The following is a 21863-nucleotide window of genomic DNA, read 5'->3' as shown; positions in this document are numbered from 1 at the left end:
AGCGTGACCATACAGTGATAAATGTTTCTGTGGTTCTTTGGGAGGGATGTAAATACTGCAGGGCCGTTCCAGGCTGTGTAAATGGAGTGTGTTGGGTTTTGTAGTCTTAAAAACTAAATGGACTTTCTGGCACTGGTGTGGGGCTGGCTGCTGAAAAGCTGGTCAGTGGTGGAGTTTCACCAAATGTATGTGTAGTGCATGGGGTGGGGTGGGCATAACTTCAGGCTGTGAACAGGCAAAATTGGTATGGAGAACCAAAGATATGGGGAGAAGTCCAGAGCTTCTAAATGTGGCATATCTGTAGAAGACTGCAAGGACTTCTGACCTTTTTCTCTATACATTTCTTGTGGAGGAAAGGGAAATCACATTTGGAGAACATTCAAACCACCATGCCACCCCCTTTTTGAGGAGAGAAACCCATATGAGAAAGGAGGAAGAGCTAAGTCCCTTCCTTTTAACTCTTGAACAAACAACTGCATTGGCCACATCCATAGTGAAGTATCCCTTAGATCACATCCAGATAAACCTGGATTCCAGCATTTGCCCTGGTCATGGATGTTTTTGCACCTTGTGCTTGCCAGCAAATACAGGAAAGAAGCAATACCTGAGGTCTCTGCAGAAAGCACATCTATTGCTCTGCCTCCTTTGCTTGTAGCTGGATTGGAGACCATATCCTGATGCCCTGCACACAGGGAGCAGCCATAACAGCACTTTGGAGCCCAGCAGGGGTGCTTTGAATGCTCACTCTGAGTCTTGGCCATGCCTTTCCAGCTTGTCACCTCTCCCTTCATCAGTTTTGACAGTAAGGGAAGGAGAAAAGTGGATGGGCAGGGCTGGAGAGGGGAGCTGGGCAGCGAGCTGCTGTCCTGGCTGCAGTTCTTTCCAGGAGAGCTGCTGTCTCCAAGTGCCACACAGCAAGCCCAGCCTTTGCCAGCCATGTCCTGGGGGTCCTTTCCAAGTCAGACTTCTGTACCTGTCAGGTATAAGGCAAGAGATTAAGGTATATTGTTCACCTCAGTGGATTGTGATGTTTCTCTCCAAGGCTGAAGATCAGAAAGTTACTGTAGAGGGGTTTTGCTAAAGAATAAAAGCAAAGCCCCAAGGAGGGTTTTGCAGGTCTGGCTTTTTGATCTAGCACAAAACTTTGTTCAAACATCGGATGGTTTCTGTATGTTTGAAAAGGATAGAGGCTTTTGCTGGTTTTGTAAAGCTAGATCTCAAATCCAGGGCAGAAGACAGGCTCAGCCCTTAGCCTGTCCCATCAGGCTCTGGAGCTGGTGCAGTGGTCCTGAAATCCCGCACAGAGCAGGCAGAGCCACCCTGCTCCCTGGCACCCCAGGGTGTCCATCCTGCCTGTCCTGCAGCTGCAGGGCTGGGTGCCAGGGGGGCAGCAGGGTGTGCCTGCCATCCAAGCAGCTCCCAGGGCTGCTCAGTAAAACCACAGGAATCAGACTTTTCCTCTCCTTTTATTGGTTACAAATGGTTTTTCTCTCCTTTTGAAGGATTCCTACCACCTGTTCCTGTCAGCCAGCAAGATTTGCTTTAGAAGCTCATCTTAAAAAAGGAGAAGGGAGGGATGGGGTATGTAGGGAGCCTTGAACCACTGAGAGTTTGCCTTTGGAGATTTACAGGGGAAGAGCAGGAATAGGGAATGCTGTAGGGAGGTATTAAATGAGGCCCTTTTGTTTCACTCCTTGTAGAGCATGAAAATGCCCAAGGCATGAATACTCTGTTAAGATTATTCTTGAACATTTAAATGTCTGTTCTGGTAATTTATAAAATGAAGGGGAGGGAAATGTCTTACACAAGGAAGAAAAGGGAGACCTTTACTGGCATCCAGCACTGGTAACTGGGGAGTTGTTCTCTGCTGCTGTGGGAACAGAGGGAGAAGGTGGATTTATCTTGTGGATGCAGAAAAGCTTTAGTCCCCAGAGATGTGGTGTGGCATTGAAGAGGCTGACTGCTCCCTCGGTGTCTTTTTCCTCCTTCCATAATGGGGAATATCTTTGCTTCTTTTCTGCCACTCGTGGCTGTGTTCAGCTTTAAAAGAGGACAGGATTTTTCAGAAACATGCAGCACCCAGCAGAAGGGGAATCTGGCTTTGGTTTTAACAAATTCATGGGAAGAAACATATTCATTCAGAGCAGGTTCTCTGAGCCTCTGGCAGGCTGAGAGCTTGTTGGGAGCAGCCCAGCTCAGAGCCAGCCTGCCTGCAAAACAAAGGGCTGAGGAGAGCCCTCTTAAAAACACAGGAGTACTTGCTGCCTGTGAGAGATTGTTCCATAATTTCCCCTGCTTGCCACCTCTGTATATAAAATAATGGGTGCTCTGTCCCTCCTGGCCTCATTCCTGTTTGTGGAGTGACCATCAGGTAGAATGTGATAGCTCAGTCATTGCCATTAGCCATGAGCATAACCTGTAACAAAAGCCCTGTTGTTTGTGTTTTTCTTGTGACAATTACCCCACTCTGAGGTCCACAACCCCAGCATGGACCAGTGCTACTATTTTCTGTCTCCTGGGAGTACTGACAGTGCAAAGCAAATATAGGTCACTTCTCTGTTAGGGTGAGGAATCAGGAGGATGGTGTGGATTTTATTACTTTCAGATATTTGGGCTAGAGGCTCTCATGCTGTCAGAGCTGAATCAACTCTCAGCCAGTTTGCACGCAACATATGTGATAGATTTTGCAAATGAATATGTTAATGTGGGAGGAGGTGGTTTTCCCTGAAACCAACTGCTGGCACTTTGGAGTGTTGTCCTCAAAAACAAAACCATATTGTGTCCTCAAAAACAAAACCAGTGGCACCAGCCCTTGGATTCCGCCCCTTGAGAGATGAGGCACTTCATTTGTAATCGTTGAATTGATTAACCATTTTGAGGTCCATTAGGAGAAATGCATTTCCCCTCCCTGCAAGGATCTGTGATGCCATCTCCAGTTAGTTTAATATGAGCAAAAATACCTCAAACCATTGCTGCAGGGCTGAGATGAGGAACTGCATCACTGCACTTCCCTGTGAGCCTCTTTAGTACAGAAGCCGTGAATTGCTTCTTACTGGGCTAAGATTTCCTATCATTTGCAGATACTTCTGTTTCTGAGCCCTGCCTGGTTCAGGGGGCAGCACTCCTCCAGCCTGTGGGATCTGGAGTTGATGGGGAGCCAGGTGGCTCTGGGTAGAGATGCAACTCTCAATTCTGACTTCACAGAGAACTGCTTGAAAGAAAATACAAATACAATGAGTGAATGATGCTGTCTGCTGTGCTAATGGGGAGTGGAAACTCTCAAGAATTAGCTTAGACCCCACTTTCTTCTCCTAATGTGCAAGAATCTGGGAATAAAGGAATTTGCCAAACCCAAGTAACTGCTTAGTGCTGGCCTCTAGGCATGTTTGTATGTGTGCAGTTTGGAAAAAAACTGTGACATGGAAAGGACTTGAAGGAAAAATTTAGAGTGATTTCAGTGGAATTGTTGGTACACATGGCAAACATGTAAAAACAAGATTATGAATTATGCAGCAATTACTGTCTCGGAAAAGTATCTGCAGGCTAAGCCCACATACTTACTTGTCTCTTTTCTTTCACCCAATATTGAAATGAAAATGTGCAGCAGTTTCAGAGCAGGCTATTCCTGTGATTATCTTTGCAGAAGTCTGAGCCTGTACCTGTTTGTTGCCCAGCACAGAGGCTGGATGTGGCACTGCCTGCCCAGTTCCAGCTCAGAGGGTAACGTGGGGATTGTGAGAGTTGTGGTTCTGCCTGGGCAGTGGGAGAGCTCAGGGCTCTTGGGGCTCTTGCAGACCCCAGGCACCAAGAAAGCCAGTAGGGCAGTGAATACTCTCCTGAAGGAATTCCCTCACTACAGTGAGTAGTCTCATGCATGGCAGGATCACAAGGGTTTTCCATGGCCTTGACAACCTGCAGCAGATTCCATCCAGCAGCCCTGTGGAAATTGTTGTGCTTGATGATCTTTGCAGGGCCACTGCAGTGGATGGAAAGGGACCCCAAGGAGTCAGTGGGAAGAGGAGTGTGGAGCACACATTTGGCTTTGCAAGTGCTGAGTGACTGTTCCAGGCTTTTTGCACATCCAGGCTGGCATTGCAGCAATCCATGCTGCCTTGCACCCTCCAGCCTCATAAGACTTCTTTCCACAGCCATAAAGCCTCACACAAGAAGAGATTCAAGAGTACCTTTTCATTAATAGGGTGTGATTCCATTGCAGTGCACAGCACAGTGTTCCTCTGTTAGGTCTCACTAGATGCCAGCTCATACATTATCCTCCAGCATATCCAGCACTAAAATATTTCCAGAATTTCTACTGCCCATTGAAGAATTCACACTTCATCAAAGGAGAAAGCTGGAAGGAGCTTTGCAGCTGCACTTCACATACTGAGATCATGCTGAAGGAGTTTGCCTTCTGCAGTACAGTGAAGTGTTCTTTTCTTTCCCTTATTGCATACCAAACCACTCTTTCCTGTTTAGAAGGAAAAACCAATCATCCCTCACATTTTCCTTCTTGAGCATTCTGCAAAGCCATCCCTCACACGCTGTTGTGTTCTCTCAAGTGTGGTTCCTGTTGAACCAGGTGGGACAGAAAAGATTTTTCAGAGGATGCAACACCTTCCAATGTGAGGAGTGGAAACACAATCACAAAAAAATCAAGGATTGAGAACTGAAGTGAAGGAAACCTCCTCTGTTCTAGAACTTTTGTTATCAGTAGTTAATAACTGTGATTCATGTGCAACACAGTCCAGTTTTCTTGATAGTGGGCATGTTTAAAAGTAGAGTGAACTTTTTCAATCTTAAAAAGCAAAAGGCCATCTGTGACTTCCTGATGCTGTTTACAAACATTTTTGCCTATGCTGTCAGTAGCTGTATTTATTCATTGCTCACTCTGTGAATTAAAATGTTGAGGCAGCTCCTGACATGCTTCTTCCAGCATATCCTTTTGGAGTGAATTTTTGGTTGCCATAGGGACCAAATCCAAAGGGCGCACACCATTCAAATAAATGTTCCCTGATTAACAACTTGCAGCTCGTCCCTTAAATATTTTAATTATCCATGATGCAACTGGAAACGTTGTTGGATGTATTTAGTCCGTTAGGTTCAATATCTCAATTTTTTCGTAAGATGCCATTCCAGCAGGTCAGTAGCTGGATTTTGACCAGGCAAAGGGAATTGCTTTTAGACCTGCAGGAAAATTCTTCCAGTTTCTCTTCATCTTGACCCTACATTCTCAACCAAGTTAATGGAAAGAGGTGCTGCTCCACAGCTGCTGTTAGAATGGAGGCAATCGGGGTCCAGCTGAACATGTTGGTTTAGGGTGGCAGTGTGCTTCTGCTGCATCCATGGGAGGGATTTAGTAGCAGCATGGGTTCAGAATCCATGGAGGGATTCTGCCTGAAAGGGGCCTCTTTGTGCCTCGGAATGAAGAGGGAGGGCAGTGGGAGAGTGCAGGGTATGGGGAGCTGCTGGTTGGAAAGCTGTGACCCCTCTTGACAAGCTCTCGACCTCAAGTGTTGTTTTCACAAATAATGAGCATATTAGCACTAATGTGACAGCAGCTACTGAGCTGTGAGGGCTGGACATAACAAACAAACAAGATGAGATTTTGCTAATTTGTGCATGGTCGGTCTCTCCTCTCGGTTCCTGCTTAGCAGAGACTCTGTCACCAAAAGTAGTACATTTTCTGTCACCTTGCAGCACAACTTTGCATTCTCACAGCTCCAGCCATAACATCAGGTATGGACCTCACTCAGGTCTCTCTCACTGGGACTGTTTCTAAACAGATCTGTTTGCTGCTCTTTAGGGAGGAAGAAAACTGGGTTTTGGGCTCTTTCTGGCTCTGCTGCAGTGGGGAGTAGATAATTTCCCTGCCTTCCTTTGGTAAAAGCTGCCTGGTGGTGGGCAGCCATGGTGAGACCCCAGCAGTAACACTGCCCCTCTGCCTGCTGCTTTTTTTGTGGTGCCTGATCTGGTGCATTTTGCCATGCCAGCAGCAAGGGGGGGAAGCAGGGAGGCAGGGGCTGAAGGGTAAGCTATGAACTCATCTTGATTAGCTCTGTGGTGTGGGTCCATCACCACTTAATTGGCTGCCAATAGCTCCCCTAATGAAGGATGATGGATTGGGCTCCAGGGCTGTGGGAAGGGGCCAGCCTGTCAGAAGATGCTCAGGGAAACATATCTCACCTGGAAAGGACAGAGAGCCAAGAGCTTGAGCACAGACAGTTCTTTCCTTGCATCAGGACAGGCATCAGTTGTCTTCCAAGGCAGAGATGGGGATTTCTGTGACCCTGCATATGCTTGGCTGGTTAGGGCAATCATCTGTTCCCAGCAGAGATGATCTGGTTTTTCAGAATGTTCTTTCTTGCCTTTTTCTGGTTTTGGTTAGCAAGTGTGCTTTCTCAGCCAGACGTTGACTTAACTTCTCCAGGCTGGAAGATCCGAAAGGTCACTGACGCTCCTCCGGAGCAGTCTCACTCTCTGATTTTACTTTAAATCATTCTTTGGGAGCTTGGAGCTCTCTGATGTCATTTAAAAAAAAGAATCAAAACCTTCATAAGACTGTGCAGATGAAACAAAATTGTTGTCTTAGCCCACACAGGGTATTATGCAGCCTGGCAGATCCCTTCCTTGTAGCAATAAGAAAAGGATTTGGCATTTAACCTCTCGAAATTAAACCAGAGTGTGAACTTCAATAGTTCAATCTTATCAGGGCTTTGCTAGAATAACAAATTGTGAAAAAATGTAATCATGTCTCCAATGTGACCTTGGCAGATCTGCCTCTGTGATGTGAGAGATTAGGTAACTCTAAGCAGATGTCTGTTTATTTTGAAAATAATAGTTATAAAATCTTTCTTTTCCCAGTTTGTTTGCACTGCCTGTGAAGGATATGACAGAGAGAATTGTGGTCTGCATGGAGCTCTGTGTTACAAGCTGCTCTATTATGCTGAGCAGTAATTGCTCTTGGAGGTTTGAGTTATTGATCTATTGGTGGGGGTTCAATTTCAGTGTAAAGACCTGTGTTCATGATTTAATTGGAGTGATTAATAACTCACTCGCAGGCTAGATGGGAATCGATATGGATTTCAAACAGCAAAAGTAGTACATTTTCTCTGGTAATGTAGTTGATGGTTTGTTATTTGCCCTTGTTTGCCTAATTAAAATCAAAAGATTCCTTGGTTTATAACAGTTCTGTCAAAAAGCTTACAGCTGGAGCTGAGGATGTGTGCTTGCTTGCCTTCATATTGGGGGAGTGTCTTTCTAAATAACTGATTTGCCTTGTTGCTTGTCTGTCCAGATTAGGTGTACAAGAGGCCATCACACATTAAAAACAGAACAAGACAAACACACCTTTAGTATACAACTACAAGAAGCTTTAACAATGTTTTCTGGCCGGGGAAGTGGAGTGGCTCCTACGTCACTGGTTTGTAGGCATTCAGCATCTGCTTAGGAGCATTGCTGAAGAGATTTAACCCATTTGATCCAGCATTATAGCCCTGGATTAAAAAGCCTGTATGAAACTTTCAATCTCATTACAACGCCAGCATCCACAGTAGGTGATTTAGCTGCAAATCCAGTTCCAGCTTTGCATTGAGATATTGCCAGAAGCAGCATTGCTAGGAAAATGCAGTGTGACTTACTTTGGGGGGATTTGAATGGTGATCCTTCTTCTTTATGCTGTGGCCCCAATCCTTGTGTTTGGCACCCATTTTCATTCAGCTCCTGCAGCTTTGGTGTGTCATCATGCATGCTTACAGCTAACATGCCTCGATAGAGCATGGAAGGCTCCCAAATCTCTAGGAATAAAACATCCCATTAAAGAACCATAGAGCAGCAAATAGGCATCAAGTCCATAGATCTTATTGCTGCTGCTCCTCAGTTTCTGCAGGAGGGGGTGAAAGCTTTCTGTGCTTCAGGCTTTCTCAACAAAGGCTCTTATCTACAGAGCTGGCTGAGGAGAACATGCAGTGTAGTGTGTTTGAATTTTCTTTTTGATTTGTAGAGTCCAGTAATCTTTCTGGTGGACAGCAGATTCCTATGTTCAGATTAATTCTAGTGATGGCAGACCTTTTCTTATTAACACTCACAAACATCTTGGTATATATGTGAGCCACAGACTGAAAACACTGATCTGGATGGAAGTGTTTTAATTTTAAACAGGTATTTCTTTAAGGAATCTTTTCTACCGGTTCTGGAAGAATCAAAGTAAATGTAAATTTGCCATGCTTGAGGTTTTGGTTGGGGGAGAAATTTTAATTATACTGAGAGTGGGGGGTTGCAAAGCCCTTGAGGTGGTCAGGGTACCCTGAAGCCCTTGGGCTGCATCAGCATTTCCAGGGTGGTGGTGACCCAAAGCTGGCTCTGGGGAGTGCCCACTGGATGTGTCCGTGTGGATGCAGGAGAGGGGAACTCCATGCCCAGATGCGCCCCTAACATGGAAATCATGGAGCACGACAGCCCTTCGTTCTTGGGAGTTTCTGGCTCTGATAAAAATGAAAGCTGCTTTCCATGTCGTGACATTATGAAAATGACTCGAAGATATTTCACTTTTTAAACTTGGGCGCTTCGGGAGGGAGGGAGGGGGAAGATACCCTTGGAAGTTAATTCTGAGGACCAAGCTGACAGCTTTTTGCCACTGTTGCTTTCTTCTAGGTTGAAAAGCTGAAGGGTTGTTACAGCCCCGGCATACAGCAATCTAGCAGGTTAAATGACTTGGGCAACACAGTTTATTAAAACTGGCAAGTGCTCGCTCCAGTTCTCTTCCTGATAGTCAGGGCTGCCTGGGAGAGTAATTGATAGTGGCAGCTGTTGGGAGGGTGTTTCAGATTGCAGCGGGAGATGTGCCTTGACAGACAGCTCTGTACAAATGAACTGAGTGATGGGGGACGAGCCCAGGCCGGCTGGGAAGAGCTCCCCACTTGGTCTTGGGAATGCTGTGGGAGCCACACTGGGAACAAAGGCCAGCTCTTCAACACACGGGTTCAGAGCCGGGCACAAGGGCTTGTGCTCACACTCTGTTTGCTTTTCTCTGTGAGAAAACACCGTAATTTCTTGTGGAAAATCCACCAGAAGCCCATGATGTTCAGAGGAGCCCATGGCGCAGGAGAACATTGTTTTGACACAGCCTAGTGTGTAGTACTGCTGTTGTGATGGAAACTTGGCCTTTGCTTCTCAGTAATGTTAAAAATCATCGTGTTGCACACCATGGACCCTTCCAGACAGTAGTTTTATGTGCGAGTCCCATGTCTTTATGTCTTATCTTGAGCTGATTTGCATTAAAATAGGTGGAGGAACTCTGTGCTCCCTTTGTTGGGGAGCTTCTGTGCTATAGTTCTGCTTGCCTTACCTTTGCAAACAGCCTAATTGCTTAAAGTCTTAAGTAGTGCTACTCTCCTAAAATGCAATGAAAAAGCCATTTATATAAAAGCAAAAGCCATCTAGGGATAAAGAATTAGCACTTAAATATTGATTTTCACTTGTAAGCACTCTACCAGCATCAGTGTTATCGTTGTCAAAGCAAAATGCTTTATTCTCTCTTCTGCTTCTTATATGTTCCATATCCACAATACATTATGCAGCAGCCTAAAAGTTCAATTTGAAATAATTATATAAAAAAAAAAAAGGCAAAAACTGTTTACTGACGTTTATTTAGTTATTTCTTTGTTTTGACCTCCTGCTGGAAAGTCCTGCTCTTCTTTACTCTTTCCCCTTGCTGATATTTCAAAACTCTTCTCTGGGACTCATCAACTCGCTCTGAAATTCTCAGCTCCTTGCCATGTGTAATTCCTGTGGTGCTGCTTCTCTAGAGTTTCTTGCTGGAATATGGAGCAGGGTTCACCAGAGCCAGTCTGGCCTGTGTCTGTTTGCAAGGATATGTACAGGGCGGATAGATGGGCTACAGATGGTGGTTGTTGTGTTTCTTGGGAAATTGCCATTGGTAAAGATGTCATTGATGGATGTAGGAGAGGAATTTCTTTCTCACATCACCCCATCACCCTTGCTGTTTGAATGCAACAAGGGAGGCTGCAGAGGGAGGCTGCAGAAAGACGTCTGAATGACTCCACTTTTCTTTTTTTCAAGAGACAAAGGAAAGGCGTGCAAGCAAGATTAGATTATTTCCAATCACATTGTACGTGTGTTGACAGTCCCCTTTCAGCAGCAACCAGCAGCTTGCAAAGAGCAAGAGGCAGGGCTGGAACTGCTGTTGCCCTAAGTACTGTTTGTATAACACAGTAACTGCTTATTGGAGTTCTCAAAGCAGCCTTTACATGTTTAATCCCTTGCACTTGAGCTACTCTTAATCAGCTTGAAAGCAAATTCCTGTAACAGAAAGGTTTAATTTGTGTCTGGGACTTTCTGTATTGTGCCCAGGCTGCAATGCCGTGTAGTTACACACTGGCAGGCATGTCACCCTCTGCAGCCTTGGGGATGGGCAGTGCATGGTTATTGCAGCCTCAGATCCAGAATTCAGGCAACTTTCAGATGGGGTCTTGGCTGATGCTCCCTCAGCTTTGGGTAACTCCTCCTGAAGCACACTTATTACAGTAATTTAAGCTGTTGGTGAGTTTGGGGTTTCCCTTAAACTTCACCTCCGGTTTCTGCAGATTTACACAGCAGGAGCTGAAGCTCTCAGTGCTTTTAAAAATTGTGAAGTTTTCTTCTTTACCGGTTGAAGTTGGAATTGGATGTAGCCCAAGACATAGGGAGGTTAACCTTTTGCAACACTCCAAATGAACAAATCAGTCAATCAGGGAGGCAAGAATTACTAATCCCAGGTTGTTGGGGTTTTTTTCTCGTTAGAGCAGTTTCAGCCTTTTCTTCCCTGTCTCTCACACTCAGTCATCATTCATCCCTGTGAGATCAAGACATGTTTCACTGTCCGTTCATTTAAGAAAACCTCTCAATGGAAGAAGTCCAAGGTGTTTGGTTAGAAAATAAACAAAAGTTGGCATTCTCAAAAGGGGTAGTGCTGTGCACGGTGGAGAGTGGCAGATGTGATCCAGCCTTCCCATAGCATGGCTGGAACATGAATCATTACAAATGTCAGATTTCCTGTGAAGGGACAAGCTGAACTGACATGCGTTCAGGTTTAATTAAGGTTGAATTATTGGAGCTGACTGTCAAGTCTTAGGCAAATTGGCTCAGCCTGTTATCATTAAGCATGAAAATTACTCTAGGACTTGGTAAAAATAAACACATTTTTGCCTCTAGAACATTGTCGTGTGGTCGGGTGGGTCTGTGTTTTTGTTGGGGCAGTTGTGCTCAGCTCCCTGGGTCCATCTGCTCAGGAGGGCTGGATTAGCAGCCCAAGAACAGAAATTTCTGAAAGGATCTCAATGCAACCTGATCCAGTTTGCACAAAAGGGAGTATTTGGTTGCTTTCCTTGGGATATTTCCATATGTGAGCAGCAGCCAGCCTGGTCAGAGCCTGGGCATGCAGGAGTGTAGCTCTCTTAGGGGGGATATTCAAGTATCCTGCGGAGAAACTACAAAGTTCAAGATCCTGATCAGAATGGGCAACATCCCTCATTAAAATCATTAAGATTAACTTTCTGAGGGACTTCAGGAAAGATAGCTCAGAGACTTCCATGTGTGCATTGCAGTCATCAGGAGGAAAAATGACAAAGTCACCAAACACCAAGATTCTCCCCTTCCAGTGTTTGACTGAGGAGGCTTGGGGACTGCTGTCTCAGAAGTTTTTCCCCTCTTGCCCATGAATTCACATCACATCTTTCCCTTCTCAGTGCTTCTCCTTTTTGCATCATGGCTGCAAAAGGAGAGAAGATACTCCTACTCATGCCTGTAGCTTTTCTGGTGAGAGGGAAATTGGCATGTGGATATTTTCATTGCTGTCAAGAATGAAATGCAAAAACATTGTGGTACTGCATCCTGAGAGATGGAAGTTGGCAGCAGGAATTGTCGTGTACCCCTGGTGGTGCTAACTACCACAACCAGGCTTGGCTGGTCAATTCAGTCAGCAAGAGAGACTGAGCTTTTGCTTTGAGAAAATTGCAAATGAGAACTAATGCTGAAACCACAGGGAATCAATAGTTGCACATAAAACTGGTCAAACAGCTGCTTTTAATGTGGGACTTTATTGATTTGTTTTGGATCTAATTGACTTTTTACTCAACTAACTTTGGTGGTGCCAGTGTGTTTTGAATATACACCATTAGTCTACACTGCCTATAATTACACAATAAGAAGTTTAACTCTGTAGGAGGAGGCCTGTTGGATGCAAAGAGCTAATGGGCTCTGAGGAAACCTATGCTCAGGAATGAAACCCAATTGCTTTTAATGGTTAGCTCCTGAAAAATAGTGGAATCTACAGCTGTGAACACACTTGCTCCAAAATGCAGTGTGGGGAGCCCTGGCTTGACTAGGCAATGACAATTTTTCAACTGTTAGCGCTAAAAACTGAAGAAAATTTACAAACATATTATAAAAAATAATGATGTGCAAAAGCATTGAGAATTTTATTTCAAAAATAAATTCTGAATAGCATTGGAACCAAGTCTAGCTATGGCACACAACCAGGTTACCTGTGATGCATGAATTCATATTTGGTAAAGAAATTCACTGAAATGAGAGGCTTGTATTTATTGTAGAGATTAATTTAGGATCTCCAGACATTGTGTCAAACCTGTAAAGATATATAAGGTGCTGGAAAGTACAGTGTTGATAGTATTTGCTGCCAGCCAAAACACTGGTGTTTGGAAAGGCTTCTGTTCCTGTTACTTGTGGGTTTGAGGCCCCAAGACCTCAAGACATTTTCAGCTGATAAATATAGTTCATATGTTTCCATTCGTCCTCTTCTTGCATTCTGAATTTATACAAACACAGTGATGAGCTGAGTGACTGATGGCTGGGGGAAATGGTGCAGTGGTGAGAGTGCAGGCAGAGCCAGAAGCAGTGTGGGAAGCTGCCTTTTATCTCAGGGGAGGAGATGCCATCACCACGTGGGCACTGTGGGCACAGAACATGAGCTGGTGTGCTGCAGGCTCTGATTCAGTGCTGTCCTCCTCCCACCTGATGCCACCAAGGTGGCACCACCCAGGCTCTGGAAGTGGCGCTGGGGGCTCTGTCCTCACAGGGGCTGGTTCACAAACGCTGGTCAGAGCTGCTGCATGGCCAGAATTAGCTCATGGGGTGTGCTGTGTGTGATTTCCACACCCTCCCACATCAGGAACTGGCGCGGTCCTTTGATGAGACGGGAGGATTTCAAAGGTGGAATTTGTTTGTGAGGGTGGTGGGAGCATGTTAATGAGTGTAGGTAGCATCTCCTGCGTGTCTGCAAGGCAGTGAAATGCCAGCAGCCCCCAGCACGTTTTGGTGGGTAACAAAAGTGTCTCCTGAAAGTCAGAGGTGCTTTGTGTGCACAGTGGGATGTGTGTGAAACACACCAACAACCTCGTAGCCTATGAAGAGCTTTTCTTGTAATTGTGGGTATGTGTGCACTTAAGGACACACAGATGAGGGTGAAAAGGGAGTTACAGTGGGAGTTGAATTGCTTTCATGTTGGTCTTTTCAGTTGTCTTCAACCTTTTGGATACTGCTTGATCTGAAATATCTCTTCTTTCCTCCCTTTTTCTTTTGCAGCCTTTTAACTCTTTGGGATGCTTTGTTTAGCTTAATTATGAAAAATAGGAGGATTTGGCACCACAGAAGGAGTAATTCCATATGGAATTCTCTCTGTAGGTGCATTTTGCAAGGTTGCAGCATTCCTGATAGTTTCAGCATGCTAAGAATACAGATGTTTGCATTGTTTAGGGTGAGCAGAACTACATTTGAGTGCCCACTGAACTTCTGTCCGGATTTTTCCAGCATTCTGTGTTTTGTACTTCCACACAAGTGTGTGGCCAGGGGACAGCAGCATCACAGCTTCTCTGCAGAGCTGTCCCATCCTTGGCTACAGAGATCCCAGGTAGTCTCCATCCTAGAAGACAGGTAGGGTTATCATTAAGGATTGATGCTTGGGTCCTGGTGCATTGGAGCTGGTGTTGAGCCTAAATCCAATGTGGGTTACCTTGAAAGGGCATTGAGAAAATGAAATGTCTTAATGATGAGGCCTGTGTCGCATGAACATGAAACTCACATTGAGCAGGAAATAACTGCAGCAGTAACTTGAGACATGCTCACACTCCTATTGTACATAACCTCGGGCCCCTGAAGAAGTCACAAAGCTGTGTGTTCTCTGTAGCATGCATTCATTTAATGACAGCTAAGTCTCTTGCACACATGCTGGAAGTACTGTGGACTGGCCAGTCAAGGACAGCGGAAGGACAGACTCAAACACACATCCATCTTGCAGCAGCAGCGCTCCCACGGCGCTCCCACCAGCTGAAACATGACTTGTTTTTTTCCCAGGCACATGTTCTACCAAGCACAGAAAGAAACACAAACCTTTCAGCACACACTTTGTTCTTTTTCTCGTTGCTCCACAAGGTCCCACCTTGAATGACAAGCCAGAAGCGAAAGCAGCCAATGTCCCAAAGGTGTCTGGGCTAGAGCGGAGCCGGGAGCTGAGCACCGACGTGCCCTTCGCCCTGCCCATCCCCAGCCCCCAGCCCGTCACTGCCGTCGTCACCTCGACTTCCTCAGCGCCCACGTCAAGTGCCAGAGCGAGCCCCCTGCTGAAGAAGGAGCCAGTGATTTCAGCACCAGCACCACCCCGGCTCACGCCGCAGCCGCAGCCCCGGCCGCAGTCCCAGCCGCAGCCCCGGCCGCAGTCGCAGCCCCAGCTGATCCCCGAGCTGCGGAGCCAGCCCCCCAGCCACATCCCCCCGCCCCTCAACTACCAAGTGCATCACCAGGTGGCCCACAACGGACTCAACAACATCAGGTTGGTACGGGGACGGGGTGCTCACGTCGTCCTCAGGCTGCTGCAGGGCTAAAGCTTGTTTCCAGAGGGTGGGAATGGCTGGGAGGCAAGGTGAGCGCTCACCTGGGGTAAGATGGTCTGAGCTTTGGGTATTGGACTTCAAGGGCTGGCTTTTCCCGCTGTGGTGGATCAGTGCATTTGAATATCGCATTTGCAATTTGAATTTGAGGGGATAAACGCACACCTTCTGGAGAACGGCACGTGCTCCTTTCACTCCAGTTTCAAGTAAAATTTTACATGGTCTTGTCTGAGCTAGTTCTTGACTTAGAAATTTAAGGTGGTTTGAGTTTGAGCAACACCTTTGTTCCATATTTAGAAATGCTTCCATTGACCATGGTTCTCAGGTTTTTTGGCTCACCAGCATCGAAAGAGGGATATCTGTCTTGGACTGTGATCCTTGTGGGTCCCTTCCAGCTCAGAATATCCTGTGATCTGTACTGTGTCCCTGGAGACCTGGGCTCCCATGTGGGCTGAAAAATCTGCTTCAGTCTGACACGTTCAGATCTTGCAGGAGGCTTAGCTCTGCTGTTTAAATTGCCTCCATCCAGTAAGGAGGGTGGGTGAAAATGGTATGGATAAAATGTTTCTAGAGAAAAGAGTTTAGTCAGTCAACTGGAACCTGTATAGTCTTTTTGCTGCTACAGAAAACATGCCTTGCCTCCCAAGCAAGAGCTAGACTAGTTTAAACAAGATGAGAAAACTGATTTAAAGCATAATATTTGACTGCACAAAGGTCAGAATATGAATACAGAGAGCTGCCATTAATGTGTATTTCACAGTGTCCTGCATACTTAAGCTCTATTGTGGTTTTACCTTGTAAATGCCACCACAGTATAAATGGTGAATAATATTTCAAGCTATTCAAGATCTCTCTGAGATTTAGCTTGCAACAGATATTCAGTATTGTGGGAATTACACAACTAATAACTGCAGTGATAGTGTGTTTCAGCCCACAAAACTTAGATCACTTGCAATGGAGTAATAATAATAGAACAAGATGTGAATTACAAATTACTATGAGAAAAATTATTAACATGGTGTGCATTTGTATGCTTGTGTGACTACAAGTGCACAGCACATGTGCAGCAGATCCAGAGGAGTCCCAGTCACTGTGCAGCTCTGCACACCCAGAGCAGCAGTAAAAGTCTCACTGTGTCCTCTGGTCACAAGGATCCACATGGACACTGCAAGGTCATCGGAGGCTCCATAAAGGTGCACAATCCAGCTGCCTCTGTGGCCCTCATCAGTACTTACAGATAACTCTGAGGATTGCAGCACTGGAGGAGATGTCCCTCCAGAGACCCCAGGGCCCGTTCTGCCCTGTTGGAAACATTCATTAAGATTCACTAACTATCTCCACTGCCATTAAGACCAGCAAAAGCACGAGCCTGGGGAGATCAATGTTCATAGTTGTGTTGTTTCTGGTAGTGTATTTCTTGCACCGTTTCAGTCCTGTATTGTAACGCGCTCTTTGTCTGTCTGTCTGTCTCCCCTCCCTCCCGTCTCTCTCTCTCTGCAGCCGGAGCAGCAGTGCTAGCAGTGCAACGAGCATCAGCCTCCCGAAGCACCTGTCCCTGTCTCCCCAGATCCCAGCACACCATTCCTCCGGCCCAGCTCTGCCCCTGTCCATCTCTAATCTTGCTACCTCGCACTTCTCTCTCAGATCGCAGGCCCAGCACCAGCACCATCCGGCCATGTTCGCCACCCCTCCCACGCTGCCACCTCCACCAGCGTTACCCACCAACAGCCTCGTGATACCAGGGCACCCTGCGGGTAGGTGCCTCCTTCTCCAGGGCCGTGCATGCACTGCAGGGTGTTGAGACATGGGCTGGCTGGTGGGCAGGTGGAATCCCTTGGCACAGACCCCTCAGTGTGTGCTGGAGCTGTGACAGTGCTCCTGAAACAGGTGGGAGACCTTGACGTGCTTTACCAGATGAGAGGTTGTAGACACATCACTTCCTATAGGAAGTCTTCAAAACAAATGCTTCAAATAAACAGCATGAGTTGTCCAGTGTGGCATTCCACATCATCAGACATTTTTTAGATTAACAGAGAAGTGATGCACAATTTGCCATTCTCTCCTTCTCTCTCCCCTTTCCAAAGAAAGCTGCTGCTGCTGTTAGAACTGGTGAGAAAATACTGAAATACTATTTCTGCAATTGTTCTAACTGAGCACTTGAATGTCACTGAATGCCCTGCCTGATCCTTCGACCAGCAGCACATCCTGCTGGCAGAGCAGGATCCTCTGCCTGCAGCAGCACAACTGCTCTGTGCCCATGGCTCCGTGGCCTTTCAGTCTGAGTCAGAGACAGCTCAGCTGACAAGCTCTGCTGCTCTACTCTCACTATCTTTGCATCCTTTTAAAAAGTTTCCTTTGTTCACCCTGGCCCCCATTCTATTGTCACTTCTGCCCTAAATGCCCTGTTTATAGCTTATCCATTAGCCTACAGCTGTCCCTGGAAGAGACCCTGGCAGCTGGAGACTTCCCAGCAACTTTCACTTGCTGGGGCCTCCCTTTGATCTGGCATTTGAATCCACAACTAACTCAGCAGGGATTAAACAGGACAAGCATTTTGCAAAAAACACACTCTCTGTTTCCTATGAAGTCAGTTAAAGGAATAAGGAAATGACAGATTTGCTGTGGAAAAATCTGATGGTCTTCCATCCCCCTTCTTTGCTTCCAGGAGCTAAATAATGTCTCATTATTTATTACTGCTTCTCTAAGTGAAAAAAACAAAAGTACAAATGGGGCCAAAGTGAGCTCTGAGAACCATGATAGTGCTGTGGGTTCCCTGCCAGAGACAGGACCACATAGGCCAAAGCTGGCAGCTGTCAGGAGCCCTGGCACCATCTAGAATTTCAACCACATGGCTGGGAAGATGTTGGCAGCACTGTGGGAGACCTATTCATTGCTTCCCCTGTTTAAGGCGAAGGACTACTGTGATGGAGGCTTTGAAAGCACAGCAAAAGGAAATAGCAGAGCTCTCACTAAAAGCATGATATTGCAGTCACTGAAAGCAAGTATGTTTTCACCATTAACTTCAGGAGATGCAAGATCAAGTGACCTATTCACATTCAGCAGCTTGCCAGGAAACAGCAACAGTCTTGCTCCTACTAGAAGGATTTCTCCTGCAATTTAAGTAGGAGAAGCCGAAGTTAGTGGAGGGAAAGGTCTGGGTGTCTAACCCTGCAGACAGTGAAATGCCTCTTGTCTGCACTATATGAAATGCCTGCAAAATGGCACATCATAAAATCAATACAGAGTGCTGCAGAGCCAGGAGCTTCTGTTGTCATTCACATAAAACTTCCTTAAAAGCAAACAATATTGCTGAGCAGCCTGGAAGAGTGAGACAAGAATGCACTTCTGGTGGCACTTATTCCTTTTGAAACCTAAAGTAACTTAGGAGCAACCCTTGCTGGACTTCTGCTGTCTGCTCAAGGGCTGCCCTGATGTGGGATACCCAGAGGAAACAGTGGTCTGTGTCTCTCTTCTGCTGAAGGTGAGGGCACCACGAACAAGAGTGGACTTTTTGTGCCTTGCCCAGCTTGTGTGTGCACACAGGACAGTGTTGGCAGGTCCCAAGGGCTGCTCAGCACCCTGCTCCTGGTTATGTTACTGTGTGACTGGACCTGATATCACTGGCAGGTACAAGAACTTAGTTCTGATCCAGGCATTTCCCAGAGCCCCTCACAGAGCTGGGCTATTCCTTTGCAATTCCATCCTTACTGCGAAGCAGCCACTCCTCCAAGTGCCACTCAGCTTCTCCAAACATCTCCAGGCCTTTTCTTTTCCTGATGGAGGCCAAAGTTGTGGTAGAGGGCTGTGGGCTGGAGCCAGCTGCAAATCTATCAGTCTGACTTCCAGACTCTTAAAGAAATTGGATATCAGAGCACTTACAACTGCCAACTTGCTTTTATCTCTCCCTCCAGAAAAGTGGATTATCTTGATGCTAACAGAAGGATTCAGTTTCTTTAAGCCATGCCAGATTTAAAAGTGTAAACACACACACACACGTGAAATCATGCTCATATTCTCTGAAGAGGTTAGGTTTTGGACCTAAGTGCTTTCAGCCTATAGTTTTTTTTCTTATTTGCTCAATCCAAGGAGAACCCATTATAGACTCCCACTATAGACTCCTTTGCTCCAGAGCCTTAGACTTCAGTATCACAAATACACATACTTTCTGCTTTTGTGTTAATTATTATATGGATTGTAGCAGTACACACTACCTGCTCTTAGCAGTACATTTATTACTGAAAAGCAAATGAATTAGGCACCCAAAATTTGCTTTCAAATGTGACTTTCAATTGTAGGCTTTTAAGTGGTAGTAGAGACCTTGAAGTTCCCCATCAGAGTGCCTGTTTTTAAAGATCTTAACCATGTCACTTCAGAAAGTGATTGATTTAGACATTTCTAATGTTACTGTAAAAAATTGAAGTGAAAGAAATCCCTGCAGAACATGAAATAAAACTTTAAAGTGCAGGTGTTCTTTTGCCCCTTTATATTCAGAGCTGTAGTTTAAAGGGGTTGTTACAGTGAAAGAAGTGGATTCATGTAAATTCAGAAGCAAGTAGATCAGTCAGGACTGTGTGTGTGTCATCCACTGCTGGGGACACAGGTTGGTCTTCACTTTAAAAATATATATAACATGTTGGGTGCTAATCCCTGTTTGAAATTCTTAAGCAAAGCCACAGATAGATTTAACTGTTAGACCAGCAGACATTTTGGAGAAGTGGACATTGGTCCTTATTGTCTTCAGTGACATCATTTCTAAAGCACTGGTGTCTTCCCCTGCCCTGAGCCAATTCACATTCAATGCAAGTTGCTATTCCAGAGGAAGATGCTGAGAAGAGGCCACATCATATGGTGGAACATTTTGTTTCAGCAGTCTCTGCAACCTTGATGAGATCTTGAGCCACTTCAGTGTTTGTCCCCTCCCCACTGATTCCTCCTCTGTATTTTCTCAGAGGAGAAAAGCCTGGAGGCAACAACAAGAAACAAGAATTAGAGCCTGTTACAAATTGAGGAAAAGACTGCTTCCTATTTAAGATCTCAAAAAAAAAAAACCCTTACTGCAAAGAAGGCCTTGATTTATAGGATAGATGTTTCTGGTCACTGCGTGCATGTCCTGGGGCTGAGAAGGAAGGGATGGCACAGGGATAGATGTCCAAGCAGGCATTTTCCAGCCACCCAAACCCACAGTTATCTCACTCCACTGCAGATCTGAGAAGGGGAGGATGGCACAGGGATGGATGTCCAAGTAGGCAGTTTCCAGCCACCCAAACCCACGGGTTTTGGTGGCTGGAAACTGCACTGGAGATCTTACCAAAATTTTACCTGTGAAGTGCCTGTATGTCAGCATAACACACATCAATTCCCAGTGTGTGTGTGTGTGTGTGTGTGTGTGTGTGCGCCTCTGACTGTCACACACCCAGAGGATGAAGGTCAGTACTGCTCATTTCAAAGGAGCTGTTGGCCTCCAGAGCACTCCCCAGCACCTTGGGGGTGCAGGAAGGTGCCGCTCCTGTGAGCCTGGGAGGCATCCCAAGAGGTGAGGCTGGATCTCTGGGCTGTGACCCCGGAGGTGAGGCTGGATCTCTGGGGCGTGCTCCCAGACACACCTGGCTCGGCAGTGTCGGGGAGTAGAGCCGGGCGGGCGCGGGCGGCGGGCGGGGCCGGGCGAGTGCGAGCCCCGATGATGTTTTCTGCTGTGATGACTCATGGTGTTCTCTCTTGTCTTTAGATACCAGCCTGTTGATATCATTCAACCAACCAATCATGTATTGCCAGCCTCATTCGGGGATTCTGATTGGTACTTTGTCACAGGCATCTCTCTTACCTCCACCAATGAGTCCTCACGTAGAAAACCACCACAGCATGACCTGCAGAAACAGGGAATGCCAGGTGAATATTGACTCTTTCTCCTCCGTCTTTGTGGTACTCACAGGCCCACGGGCCTCTGTGTCTTTTTTTTTTCTCTCTCTCTCTCCTCTAGATCACGAACTGCTCAGGCAAGAGCTGAACAACCGGTTTTTGGTTCAGAGTTCGGACCGGGCCGCTGCCTCACTTGGCCCGGTGCCGCTGCTGAGAGCGGAGTTTCACCAGCACCAACACACGCATCAGCACCAACACACCCACCAGCACACATTCACTCCTTTTCCATCCAGCTTGCCCCAGACGCCGCTCATGCCGCCCTCTGCACCTCCCATGGTGCGTACCCCAGCCCAAAATGTGAGGATAAGTAGAGCATCTCTGGTCAAAAAGCCTAACCCGCTCTTGTCAAACAAAACCCAGCCCTCTTCATTTCAGCCAGGGGTGCTCTCCCTGCCCTTCCCACCTGGAGGCCAGCACCCCCAGAGGGACCCCTTTCCACCCAGAGCCCCCACACCAAGCTCCTGGTCCCCCGTGCTGCTACCCATGAGCAGATACAGCACCCACGAGACAAGTCCCGAATCCCTTTATTTTCCTCTTTGTGTGTCCTGCTGTGTATTTCTATTCCCCCTTTCCCAGAGCCAGCTGCCTTGACACATCAAAAGATGACAGCAACCAGGCTGGGTGGCTTCCAGCCCCAAACACTGTCTCCACAACTGCTGGGTGCAGGGCAGACCGTGCTGGCTTACCCAGAGCTCTCACCACAGTGCAGCATCTCATCTGATACCAGTTCTGTCCCTCTTCCTCCTAATACCTGATCTGTATTGATTTAGGCATTTTATTACTTGATTACATCAACAAGCACTAATTTGTGTGTGGCTGGTTCTGCTGGGAGAGATCCTCCTGGCCATGTAATAAGCATTTGGTCATTGAATTTGCTTCTAACACAATGGGACTTTGCTGCAGCTGTTACAAAATTGTTAGGGATCTGCTACAAATGGATTTTGTCAGTACTTTAAAATGCACTCTCTCCCCATTTCTGGCAATTACTTTGTGAGATTGAAAGCACAAGATTGAGCTTTTTTCCCCCTCTCAGTTTCACACTGTGTCCAA

The 21863-nt window shown here is 46.3% G+C and overlaps 1 protein-coding gene across 15 annotated transcripts in view; it reads left to right on the top strand.

Moving 5' to 3' along the window:
- Positions 1 to 21863, top strand: part of FBRSL1 (fibrosin like 1) — a 502157-nt gene that overhangs the window by 461263 nt on the left and 19031 nt on the right. For 7 of the 15 annotated variants that reach the window (XM_066562562.1, XM_066562557.1, XM_066562559.1 and 4 more), the window contains 3 exons: positions 14443 to 14839; positions 16398 to 16651; positions 20875 to 21110. In XM_066562562.1, coding sequence (XP_066418659.1) covers positions 14443 to 14839; positions 16398 to 16651; positions 20875 to 21110 — 887 coding nt within the window. Of the gene's footprint in view, positions 1 to 14442; positions 14840 to 16397; positions 16652 to 20622; positions 21111 to 21863 lie in introns of all 15 variants that reach the window. The other 8 variants (XM_066562568.1, XM_066562565.1, XM_066562564.1 and 5 more) reach the window with 3 other exon arrangements.

The sequence above is a fragment of the Molothrus aeneus genome, chromosome 18, assembly GCF_037042795.1.
Source record: "Molothrus aeneus isolate 106 chromosome 18, BPBGC_Maene_1.0, whole genome shotgun sequence".
Lineage (NCBI taxonomy): Eukaryota > Metazoa > Chordata > Aves > Passeriformes > Icteridae > Molothrus > Molothrus aeneus.
This window is presented reverse-complemented; position numbering and strand designations above follow the sequence as displayed.